This window comes from Carassius auratus, chromosome 16, assembly GCF_003368295.1.
Source record: "Carassius auratus strain Wakin chromosome 16, ASM336829v1, whole genome shotgun sequence".
Lineage (NCBI taxonomy): Eukaryota > Metazoa > Chordata > Actinopteri > Cypriniformes > Cyprinidae > Carassius > Carassius auratus.
Genome location: NC_039258.1, coordinates 7,212,338 through 7,225,770, shown reverse-complemented (window position 1 = coordinate 7,225,770; position 13,433 = coordinate 7,212,338). Strand labels below are relative to the sequence as shown.

General features: G+C 36.6%; 1 protein-coding gene across 1 annotated transcript in view; it reads right to left on the bottom strand.

Moving 5' to 3' along the window:
• Nucleotides 1-13,433, bottom strand: part of LOC113115956 (eukaryotic translation initiation factor 3 subunit E-A-like) — a 42,661-nt gene that overhangs the window by 23,130 nt on the left and 6,098 nt on the right. The window contains exons 4-5 of the mRNA XM_026283706.1: nt 10,538-10,580; nt 8,321-8,425 (exon numbers count right to left, since the gene is read on the bottom strand). Coding sequence (XP_026139491.1) covers nt 8,321-8,425; nt 10,538-10,580 — 148 coding nt within the window. The remainder of the gene's footprint in view (nt 1-8,320; nt 8,426-10,537; nt 10,581-13,433) is intronic.

Here is a 13,433-nt window from a genome sequence, read left to right as displayed (position 1 = left end):
TGGACAGGACCGGAGTGGCGGGACGCTAATCAAAATGTCTGCTCGTGGAGGAGTGAGAGAATGAGGTCCAGACATTAGGTAAAGAAACTCAACCAATCAAAGAACAAACTAAACACAAAAACTGGGTGAGGATGGATTGTTCCATGTTTACGAAGTAAATGAGGAACATTTGAGAAGGACAAATAATTAAATGCATTTAATTTTTCACAAAACTACACTGTTTCTACAGTCCAATGTCACTTCTACCTTGACGAAAACCCTTTGACAGCAGAAGCCAATAACTTAAGTCTTGCTAAGCAGAAACAGGCCCTTGAAAATAATGTTTAGATAACTTGATTAACTAGTAATTGTGATAATCTGCTGAACATTTAGCGCAAAAGAAAAACATCCTGTGGAATCGCGTTATGAACCCCTTGAAAGATACTCGCTCAGCTTCTTGTATGGAAATATGAACAAGATTTGGTTCATCTCTGCAGAGACAATCAGCTTCAAAGAAATGTAAGCTGTTTTAAATTATGACTAAAAAGACAAAAACAAACAAAGTGAGGAGATAATGTGTTGCAGATTAGAGAGCTACTGAAGTATCTAAGCGGGCTCATGAATACAAGGGGGATGAGCTGTAGCCAGAGGCTTATGGGAAGTGGAGTGATTATGAACTACGACAGACATAGCGGCACAAAGACAACCAGGAAGTCAGCCATGCATACACTAAAATCTGAGTGAACGAACTTAGCACTCATCGTGTACATTAATCATTAAATATGGATGAGGAGAAAGATTGTATATATTTGACAAGTCTCGCAAGTTCCACAAAGAAAACCATAAATAAGATGCTATCTGCAAAGCATCAAGGAAACCTGAACAATACAAGAGAATACAACAAAAAGTTAAATTTATGTAAAACAATATTTTGTATTTGCAGTGCAGCAAAAAGCTATCACATTACAATTATACTATTAACCACTATTTGTCATCATTATGTTATAGAATGCTATTGTCATCATTAAATAAATGACTAAACCTTAAAAATAGGCTATTCAATAAAGTATCAAAAAAAAACATACGATACTATTAGTATTTGTAATGCAGTATATGTTCGTTTAGATTAGTATATAATATTAGCAGTAGTTATACAATAAAAAATAATAACAAATATATGTGTGTGTGTGTATATATATATATATATATATATATATATATATATATACTAGGGGTGTAACGATACGCGTATTCGTATTGAACCGTTCGGTACGACGCTTTCGGTTCGGTACGCGGTACGCATTATGTATACCGAATGGTTCGTTGGAGTAATTAATTATATTTGGAAAAAAAAAAAAAAGAGAGAGAAAGAAATATAATGATATGCGTTCAACAAGGTAGCCCAATAACCCAAACAACGTAACAGGCAACGCCCCTGACACTCCCGAAGAAGAAAAAAACACCATCTTATATGTTTATGTTAGGCTACTCAGCAGGCGCTCGCTCACTCAGTACAGGCTGAAGGCTCGTTGCAAAATAGCCAATGCGTTTAACAGACTAGAAATGAGAAGATCCTCCAATAACCAACAGGTCTGGTGTTTGGGTGCACTTTGGATTCCCTTTAAGCTATAATGGTGATGGCAAGAGAGTGGTGGATAAAAAAACAACGGTATGTCGCATCTGCAACATGACAGGGTACACCAGCGGGAATACAAAAAAAAAAAAAAAAAAAAAAACAGCGGGAATATCTGGGATATGCGCGTCAGTACTATCTGGGAAAAGACGAAAAAAAGGAGAAACATGCACGCAGCAAACTATCCCTGCAGCATTTAGACACTATAGCTTACAGGGAATCCAACCCAAACACCAGACCTGTTGGTTATTTTAGGATCTTATATTTCTGGTCTGTTAAATGCATTAGACATTTTGCAACGAGCCTTCAGCGCGTGCTGAGTGAGCGAGCGCCTTAGGGGCCGTTCACATATCGTGCCTAAAAACGCATGGAAAACGCTAAGCGCGTCTTTCTCCTCCTTTCCAAAGCGCTCGGGCAGAAGCGCTCATGAGGCGTCTGTCTTTGCTAAGCAACAATGACGTGCTCTCTCCATGAGACGCGGAAATTTCAGCGAAGGATAAATGGATTTGCAGCTCTAAAAATCGCTTGCAGTAGCTCTGCTACTGAATTTATTTCAAAATTGCAATCCATATACAACTATGATCAGCTGTTCCTTCATCTTGGCTGAGCTCTCAACGTTGTTACGGGAAAGGATGAAGCTGATTGGTTGGTTCTTGTCACATGACCCGCGGTGCGCTTGCGGCATTCTGAAAAGTTGAGATGTTTTTACATTTTGCTGTATCTAAAACGTATCGAACCGAACCGAACCGAACCGTGACATCAGTGTATCGTATCGAACCGAACCGTGAATTTTGTGAACCGTTACACCCCTAATATATACATACATACATACACACACACCTTATAAAAAGGTTTTTTCACTAATTCCATTCAAACAGTTACACTTGTATATTATATTCACTCATTAGAAACAGACTGAAATATTTCAAATGTTTATTTCTTTTAATTTGGATGATTATAACTGACAACTAAGGAAAATCCCAAATTCAGTATCTCAGAAAATTAGAATATTGTGAAAAGGTTCAATATTGAAGACACCCGGTGCCACACTCTAATCAGCTAATTAACTCAAAACACCTGCAAAGGCCTTTAAATGGTCTCTCAGTCTAGTGGGAAAATGGTCATGGAGAAGACTGCTGGCTTGACATTTGTCCAAAAGACAACCATTGACACCTTGTACAAGGAGGGCAAGACACAAAAGGTCATTGCAAAAGAGGCTAGCTGTTCACTGAGCTGTGTTCAAGCACATTAATAGAGAGGTGAAGGGAAGGAAAAGATGTGGTAGAAAAAAAAAAGAAAAGAAAAAAAGTGTACAAGCAATATGGATAACCGCACCCTGGACAGGATTGTGAAACAAAACCCATTCAAAAATGTGGGTGAGATTCACAAAGAGTGGACTGCAGCTGGAGTCAGTGCTTCAAGAACCACTATGCATAGACGTATGCAAGACATGGGTTTCAGCTGTCGCATTCCTTGTGTCAAGCCACTCTTGAACAACAGACAGCATCAGAAGCGTCTCGCCTGGGCTAAAGACATAAAGGACTGGACTGCTGCTGAGTGGTCCAAAGAAGAGCTGAAGGCCACTATCAGAGCATCCTGAACTCTCATAACACCTTAGAACTGCCACATACTGATCGACTCCATGCCACACCGCACTGCTGCAGTTATTCAGGCAAAAGGAGCCTCAACTAAGTATTGAGTGCTGTACATGCTCATACTTTTCATGTTCGTACTTTTCAGTTGGCCAGTTCAGTTTTGGATTTATAAAAATCCTTTCTTTGTATTGGTCTTAAGTAATATTCTAATTTTATGAGACACTGAATTTGGGATTTTCCTTCGTTGTCAGTTATAATCATCAAAATTTTAAGAAATAAGCATTTGAAATATATAATTCTGTGTGTAATAAATGAATATAATATACAAGTTTCACTTTTTGAATGGAATTAGTGAAATAAACATTTTGATTATATTCTAATGACCAGCACCTGTATATATTATATATCGGTATATCAACAAATAAATAAATGGCAAATGGCTCAGTAAACTTATGGCAGGGTTAAAAATACCCTTGTGATATTTGCATAGTGACACAGTAGTATGGAGTACTTAAAAAATAATGCATACAGTACAGATGGAACCACATCTCCACTTGCAACACTGGAGCACTTTGATCAAGTTGGATGCGTCTAAATAACAGTCAAAGCCCAAAATCTCTCAGAGATCAGCTCGGAGGGACAACCGGGGAAAAAGCCATCCTCTCTGCCAATATAAAGGTCAACGTTTCATTTCTAAAAGTGTTTGTTTTTTTCCTTTTTTTTTTTCCTGGAAGTCCCTACATTTGGCGAAGCTCCATGTCATTATGGCAGCTTTCTGCACACTGACTGGCTTTCAGCAGTGGCCATGCAAGAATAGTTTCAATACCTGGGTTTTTCCACAAGTTACCTTGAGTTTCCACTGCCTCCCGAAATGGGCACATTTTCACTGACTGACCAGCAACAATAAATTTACTGTGCTGGGGATCCGACGGGACACTCAATCTTTATTCTCAACATCCAATCCCTGCATTAACAGATGATATGAATAAGTTGCTCTTTTCGCACCGGGCCCTCATTGTAACAGGACCTCGAGTCTGGATTTTGCAAGCCTGGCTTCCTTCGTTAAATGGCTGTGTGTTTCCCACGCTAGAGGAGTTCTAGAGCCTAACATCTCCCATGCTAGGAGCTAGGAAATGGGAGGTCCGGCTTGAGCGGGGTGGACAAAAAGTAAAAAGAAAAGAATGGGGCAGGTATTTGGTGAGAAAACTCAACTAAATCCACTTTAACATAATGGCTATTCCAAACTCCTTTCCAATGTTGATGAAAATTTAAGGTATTGAGTTTCAATATCTGGAAATTTAAATGAGAAGATAACGGTTTGCATCAAAACATAGAGAGAATTTCTGGAAGCTATTTTGGTTTATTTAGATTAAGCAGTGACGGCGTAAACAAGGTTGGTTCCCGTGAACGCTCTAATCTACTCAAAATGTTTGCAACAATGATGTGGTTTTTCTATGATGAGTAGACTATTGTTTTTTTTTTTATCATTTCCTGAAACGAAGCCATCAGCAAGGATGCATTAAATGGATCAAATCTGACGGTAAAGACATTTATAATATTACAAAAGTTTTCTGTTTAAACTACTGTTCTTTAGCATTTTCTATTATTCATCAGGTAATCCTGAAAAAATTATCACCACTTCCACTGTTTCTTACACCAAATCATCATATTAGAATGATTTCTGAAGGATCATGTGACACTGAAGAAAAATATTAGGTGCATATTCAAATAGAAAATCTATTTTAAATAGTAATAACTTCTCAATATTATGGTTTTTGCTGTATTTTTGATCAAATAAATGAAGCCTTGTTAAGCAGAGACTCCTTTCAAAAAGAAAATGTTCTCCAATCCAAAATATTTGAACTGTAGTGTGAAAATTGCTACAGTGTCGTTGAGAAAGTCAAGTGCCACACAATGAAAGTCAATGAGGTCTAGTCTTGTTTTAAGCCCCACTGACTTCCATTGTACAGACACTCTTCAAAATATTGTCTGCGTTCTGCAGAAAAAAAGGAAGTCATACGGGTTTGGAACCACATGAGGGTGACTAAATGAAGACTGAATACTCAAGTATCCCTTTTAGCATCTATACTAATGAATATGCAAAAAAGTGTGACAAAAACTGAAGGGTGTAATTCAAGGCTTGTCGGCCGTTCCTTCCCTCGGCTCCCACGAAAACCACAGGGACACAAACAAACAAACAGCGTGACTGACGCTGCAAATCATTCGCAAATGGGAAACATGTTGCAAATCTAAACAACACAGACTTCCTCACACCTCTGAAATGCTAAAACCAAGATTATTCCAAATTATATAAAGGGTTTCTTTTCGGTCACTTTTCGCCACAGCGCCTCACTGTCGCTTGGCAAATGTTTAGCCTTTTTTTGAACAACAATGTAGGCCGAGTGAATCATACGTGAGAGCAGGTCTGAAGAAACGGGAGTGCATTCCATGTGAGAAGGCAGGCTATGTGGTTACGTGAGAAACAGTCAAGGGAGTCTGATAACTTCGCCAGGCATAGAGCCTCTAGCAACACTCTTGGCCCAGGGCAGCTTTGACAATGGGCACCTCTCTTTAAGACACTGGACTACCTCCACACACTCCGGCCAGAGAGAAAGGAGCGGGTCAATTTGTTCATTCCCAGCCATCATTTGCCCCCCGCCCCACTAGCTAGACAGCACTGCGCTGGGCCCTGAGCGTCCGGCCGCTTTTCCCCACAAGTTCATCTTTCACTCATTTCTACAGGCAGTGGGAGAGAAGCCACAAACACCAGAGCCCCAGCAATGAGCCCTTTGTTTATAGAGGAAATAAGAAGTACGCACGTGTAACATGGATACTGCCAGTACTCTCAGTGAACTGCAATTATCTTCCCCCACAAACCTACTTTGGTATTATCTGATTCCAAAAGTATTCCACTGGTGAAAATTATTTAATCCAAGTCCTCTGTGCATCTTGATCCAAACAACAACACTGAAAAAAAAGTAAAGGGGTCGTCATCCTGATACAGGGAACTTAGAGGAAGATGAAGGTGTTTGTGAGCGCTAGCTAGTTTCACACCTCAAGACAAAACAAACAACTCTTGTACGCTCAAATCAGATAATTTTGGATTTTTTTTTGTTTTTGGTAAGGTTGTTCACTTAGCCTTTTAAATGTTGTCCAAACAAGGAGATCGTCAGGCGACAACTAACCAGCATGTGGAAAACCCTATCTTGGGATGTTAAACACTAAAATATTAAACCCAAAATTCTAATTTACTTTTTCTCATCCATGTTAAATGTCAACAATTCATAAGTCTTGAACAATAAATAAACAAAAATTAGGAACAAATAACTAAGAAAAGGTGTTTTAAGTGGCATATATATATATATATATATATATATATATATATATATATATATATATATATATATATATATATATATATATATATATATATAAATAAATAAATGATAAATTATTTTTGCTGTAGCTGTAATATAAAAATGCATGTAGGTATATTTGCATATACTGTAAATATTTCTATATAACTTTTGTCATCCAATAATTGTAACATACACCTCATAAATTTAAACAAATTTTTGCTAGTACATTAAAGTACATTTATAACAAATGTCATGAGCAATTAATAATAAAATAAAAAAGAAACCTCAATACCTGATACCTCTCTCTCTTTCTCTCTCTCTCTCAAGAAACTAAATTTCAAATTTTCATCCATGTTAAATGTCAACAATTAATGAAAAATATAAAAAATTTAAAAAGAAAAATATATAATTTTAACATTTAAAGCGCTCATCTGAAAAGCATATTTCCCAAAAAATCTTTCCAATTTACAAACAGAAATATGTAATAAACACATGAGATGGATATGTATGGATATATTATATCCATTTATTATTCAAAATACAAATTAATTTGTTTTAATAATAATAATAGTTTTAATAATAGTAAACACTTTTGTCATTTGATAATTTTAAAATAACCTCTGCGTCACTGGCTGCGCCGTTTTTAGACAATTATAACAAATGTCAAGTGAGATTAATGAAAAAAAAAATACATGCCTGATTTATTCACAGATAAGAACTAAATTATTAAATATTTTACATTTTCAAATTATAATTTAAAGACTAGAAAATGGAAAGAAGAAAAATAACTGTTTTGGGCTGCTTTCAACTGCATTGTGTATGTGGCCTTAATATCCTGTTATCCAATAAGATTTTGGCTCAATAAAATACTCAGAATGGTTTGACTGTTGGAAGAACACAAATTCTAGTCATCTTTTGTTGAAAAGTCTGCTTTTGGTGCACAGGATATATAGAGCAAGCTGTGTAACCTTTAACCCTTGCAAAAACTGGGGAATCCTGTCAAACCAAGAGTGATTAGGCCACAAAATGCCCACCAATCATACATGGGGAGCAGCACTGCCCATAAACCCATAAGCTTATGAAGGCCGCCACTAAACACAGCCCTGAAACAACTCTTAACCAAGTCCTTGAAGAGGTTCTTTTCAGCATTCAAAACTTGCAAGGAATTTAACAAGCCATGGGATGGCACTTTTGAGAAGTAATTACAGATCAGGAGCTTTTAGTTCTTCGGATTGCCTCGTGCAAAAAAAAAAAAGCTGCCCGTTTTGCCATAACAGATGGATAACATGGATAAATGACACAATATTTCATAATAAAAGGATTTGGATTTTAATTTGAGAAAATCTACCTTTGAGCGAGTCATGTCCACTTTTCATCTGCATCATTTTGAAAAACAATGTTAAGTGCATACGTAATGCTCGTAACTCATGGGATTTGGCAGAGTCTCAAACTAAAAAAAGCTGCAGGACCATATTAAGCAGAGACAATAATTCAAACTCTCAATAGGGCGACCGTTTGGCTTAATTAACACTCACAGGGGAACTCTCAATCAAAATAAAACTGTTTGTCCATTAGACAAGAACTTATTAACCAAGAATGCCTTTAATGGCATCAATTTACGAAAGAGAAAATGAAAGGGTGTCATGATGAAAAGAAGCTCTTGAAAATTGCCCCGCTGGGAACGTCCCAGAGGAGAATGCTAGGAAACACAACTCTGTCATCTGTTAAAAACAGGGGTGTGGTAAGACACATACCAGGACTCTAAAGAAATAGAGGTACTCCGCTGCACCTGAGTAGTTCCCACACTCGTACTGGAACTTGGCGTATCGGTACAGGGTGTCCAAATACTCCTGGCGGAACTGCAAGGAAAGCCAGAAGTTAAAATGCAAACATTAACAGTTTACACTACGTGTGATAAATAAAACACATATTTATGTGCCATTGAAGCATAATAAGGACATTTCTAATATATGAACTAAAACTTATATGAAGCATTATACTTGCTTACACAAGTTAGCAATTAGTTAAATCATTTACATTTTTTTAAAATAATAAATATTAATCGGAGTAATCCTAGAAAAGGTATTATAAATATAATCTTAATTAATTTATAGAAATTAGGCCTGTCAGTCTATTAATTTTTTAATCTAATTATTTAACTGATGTTTTGATTAATTAATCGTAAAATAAAAGTTACTGTGAAAGTACCCACAAAAAATTTAAGATATATTTGTGTTACAAATTGTAGCTTTCGAAAAAACGTTTTAAATTATTTGATTCAACATAAAATGTATTACACATTTAACACAAACTATGGAACACAAAAGATACTTTGAGAAACATCTCCATATTTTTTTGTTCATACAATTAAAGTCATTAACCAAAACAGCTTTGTCACCAACAGTCTTTATAATACCCTCATGTTCCACAAAATAAAGGTTTAAAACGAAACAAGGGTGAGTAAATGCCAGAATTAAAAAAATTTTTGGTGAACTATCCCTTTAATGTTTTCTATTTATTTATTGTTAATGAAATGATTCTCTAAATAAGAAACTAAATCAGCAGGTGGCGTCATTCTTCCAAGGCTGATTCATTCAGGAATGATGTAAACAACTCTTTATGAATCATTGGTTCACTTGATTTGCTCAAAATGTGGATTCATTCAGAAACTAAACACTGCTGTGTTGCTCAGAAACATGGTAATTCTGCTATGACTTTGACCACATAAAAACCACAATACTATGTTTAGAAATATAACGCAATATCAACTTACTGAACTGTTAAAAAAAAAATATATATATATTCGAACAAACAGCGCTCATCTAATATTGCTCTCGCTGCTCGTGTAATATTACATAAAGGGGCATTTTTTGCACCAATATCTTGAATTTTAGGGCATAATTGCATTTATGGAATTGTTGCTTTGCATCATACTTGTCAACAGTCAACCGTATAAATTGCAAGATGACATCTGGGTGCGGGGCCAGTTAAAATATTTCAATGGTATTTTTTCACAACTAATATAATTGTCGCTGGCTTCAATTCATTCATAGTGAATTCGTCCCTTTGAATAAATCTTTAAATTATTATTCGCTGAAAATCTTCCCCTCAAATATAGCTCTCAAATCCAGTATGTCAAAGTGCATCTTGTTGTGCACAACATGTCTATTCCTTTAAAAATCAAATAAAGCTATTATTTTAAACATTAAAAATGTTTTGATTGACTGTGATTTTGGTGCTTGGTGTATTATTTTACCTAAAAGTGATCAGTATACTATCACTGAACATTGTCAGGAAAACTGTGACCACACATGACCTCATGTGACCTCAAGATTATGGCCTCACCATTTTAAATAAACTGCAATCCCCAAGTTCAGCTAACAGCACTGACCAGAGAGTACCAGCAGTTTGACGGACAGTTCAGTAGATCACGCTTGGGAAACTTGCTGGCAGAGTTTCTCAGAACAGAGAGCTCATTGTGTGTGTATGTGTGTGTAGTAAATGTCTGTGTTTGTGTGGTCACAGTAAACTGTGGTGGTGCGGATGTCATTAAGGCTACAGGGGCCTTCCTGGGGGCGGGCGACAAGAGGGCTGTTAAGGCGAGGATCGTGTCGTAAAGACGGCTCAACCCATGCAGTGAAGGTGCACTGAGGACAGGCCTCAGGTCACTTTCAGAATGCTGGGGTGGGAGTGTCGTGAAATCAAATATAGAATCCCCAGCATTCTTGAGGCCATACCCACGGGTCCCGAGATGTTCCGTTTATTATGAACAATTCGCCACAGAATGTAAATGTCCGCAGAAATTTCTGCAAGCCATAAAATCCCCAAAAATGACTTAAGGTTTTGGGAAGTCATTTAATGTGTTGCTGCTCAGGGCCGCCCCTCCTGTTGGCCCCCCAAAACAACACTGGGTTCATAGAAGAGTCATGAGAACTCCTCAGAGGGGTGGAAGAGTCAGCAGAAGTACTTACTCCATGCTTGTCAGCCAGATAGTCGAACAGCATACGCCCGTCCCTGGAAGACAAACATTTTGGGGTTAGCAAGGGTTTCTTAAGGTTGCAATAGTGAAAGAAAAACACTTATTTAAAAAAAAATAATAATAATAAATTTCGGAACAACTTATTTAAATTGAAATCATATTCAATAACACCTTTTTTATTAAAAATATACACACATTTGAGTCAAAGACAAAAAGTGGGTTTCAAAAATAATTGAAATATGTTAAACAGCTTTCTTTTTGTTTTCTCCATACATTTTAATGTGTACGGTTTTAATTATATTTTTGGATTTGTGCAGAATTAAAACAAGAATCACTACATGATATTGAAATTTTAAAAGGATGACAAAAAAACAAAAACAAATTAATTTCACATTTTAAATTTAAACCATCTTTTCCACTATAGTTTTAACAACTAGGTTTTACCCATTTATCAGCAAGAAGTTATTAATCATTTAAAATATAATAAAGTATAGTATGATCACTTATTCCTAATCTTTTATATTTTTTAAATAAGCACAGGAATCTTTTTTTTTTTTTTTACATATATACACATCTGTTATTGAATGATAAAAGAACATTTTACATTTTTTTTTTTTATACAAGCGTTATTTGAAACATTAAAGTAGACACTTACATATATTATGCTTTCTATGTGCATTGATGTGATGTGTAACTTGATGCAGACAGTAAAATATTCTGTGTGTGTGTGTGTGTGTGTGTGTGTGTGTGTGTGTGTGTGTGTGTGTGTACATGTGCTGGTCATACAATTAGAATATCATCAAAAAGTTGATTTCACCAATTTCATTCAAAAAGTGAAACTTGTATATTATATTCACTCATTAGAAACAGACTGATACATTTGAAATGTTTATTTCTTTTAATTTTGACGTTTATAACTGACAACTAAGGAAAATCCCAAAACCCAAATACCAGTATTTCAGGAATTAGAATATTGTGAAAAGGTTCAATATTGAAGACACCTGGTGCCATACTAATCAGCTAATTAACTCAAAACACCTGCAAAGACCTTTAAATGGTCTCTCAGTCTAGTTATGTAGGCTACACAATCAGACACAAAAGGTCATTGAAAAAGAGGCTAGCTGTTCACAGGGCTCTGTGTCCAAGTACATTAATAGAGAGGCAAAGGAAAGGAAAAGATGTGGTAGAAAAAAAAAAGCGTACAAGCAATATGGATAACCGCACCCTGGACAGGATTGTGAAACAAAAACCAATTAAAAAATGTGGGGGAGATTCACAAAGAGTGGACTGCAGCTGGAGTCAGTGCTTCAAGAACCACTATGCATAGACGTATGCAAGACATGGGTTTCAGCTGTTGCATTTCAAGTTGTGTCAAGCCACTCTTGAACAACAGACAGCATCAGAAGCGTCTCACTTCAAAAAGGACTGGACTGCTGCTGAGTGGTCCAAAGTTATGTTCTCTGATGAAAGTAAATTTTGCATTTCCTTTGGAAATCTAGGTCCCAGAGTCTGGAGGAAGAGAGGAAATGCACACAATACACGTAGCATGAGGTCCAGTGTAAAGTCAAAGTCAGTGATGGTTCGGGGTGCCATGTCATCTGCTGGTGTTGGTCCACTGTGTTTTCTGAGGTCCAAGGTCAACACAGCCGTATACCAGGAAGTTTTAGAGCACTTCATGTTTCCTGCTGTTGACCAACTTTATGGAGATGCAGATTTCATTTTCCAAAAGGACTTAACACCTGCACACAGTGCCAAAGCTTCCAGTACCTGGTTTAAGGACCATGGTATCCCTGTTCTTAATCGGCCAGCAATCTCGCCTGACCTTAAACCCATAGAAAATCTATGGGGAAGAGGAAGATGCGATATTCCAGACCCAAGGATGAAGAAGAGCTTAAGGCCACTATCAGAGCAACCTGGGCTTTCATAACACCTGAGAAGTGCCACAGACTGATCAACTCCATGCCATGCCACATTGCTGCAGTAATTCAGGCAAAAGGAGCCTCAACTAAGTATTGAGTGCTGTACATGCTAATACGATTCCTTTTCATACTTTTTAGTCGGTCAAGATTTCTAAAAATCCTTTTATATTGGACTTAAGATATATTTACATTTTTTGAGATACTGAATTTGGGATTTTCCTTAGTTGTCAGTTATAATCATCAAAATTAAAAGGAATAAACATTAGAAATATATCAGTTTGTGTGTAATGAATGAATATAATATACAAGTTTCAATTTTGAATGGAATTAGTGAAATCAACTTTTTGATGATATTCTAATTATATGATCAGCACCTGCATATAAAGAAAGACTGAAGCTGTGGCTTAGTGATAATGTTCACTACTCTAACACATTGAGCTATGGTGCTCACATGGTTGACAAGTTAAAAACTGCCACAAAACATTTCTTTATCCCACTGTCCCTCTCTCTTCCAATTACTCCCTGAGACACATCTCAACTCACCTCTATTTATGCCAGAAATCAAAGAAAATGGATATGCCTAATGGTCTTCTTCAATAAAACTATGAGTTTTTTTTTTGTTATTTTGTTCGGATTACTTGTAATAGCACACAATTTTCAACCAGCTTCGTGATTCAAGGTATCATTCATATCTGGAGCACAAACTTTGCGGGATAAGTTATACACCAACATTTAATACTGGGCTTTAGAAAAACCAATAAGCCTAAATATGAGCCTTAGTAAGTATTCATTAGGAATCACCACTAATTAAAAAAAGAGAGAAAGGTAATGAAGAAACGAAACAAACATTCTGTCTCCTTCACCAGGTGAGATGGAGAATCTACTTCTACTTGTCAGTATCACTGAGTTTTGGTAAAATGCTCGGCATGGGGGGCTGGTAAGCACGCTCACCACATGACCACCTCCGCC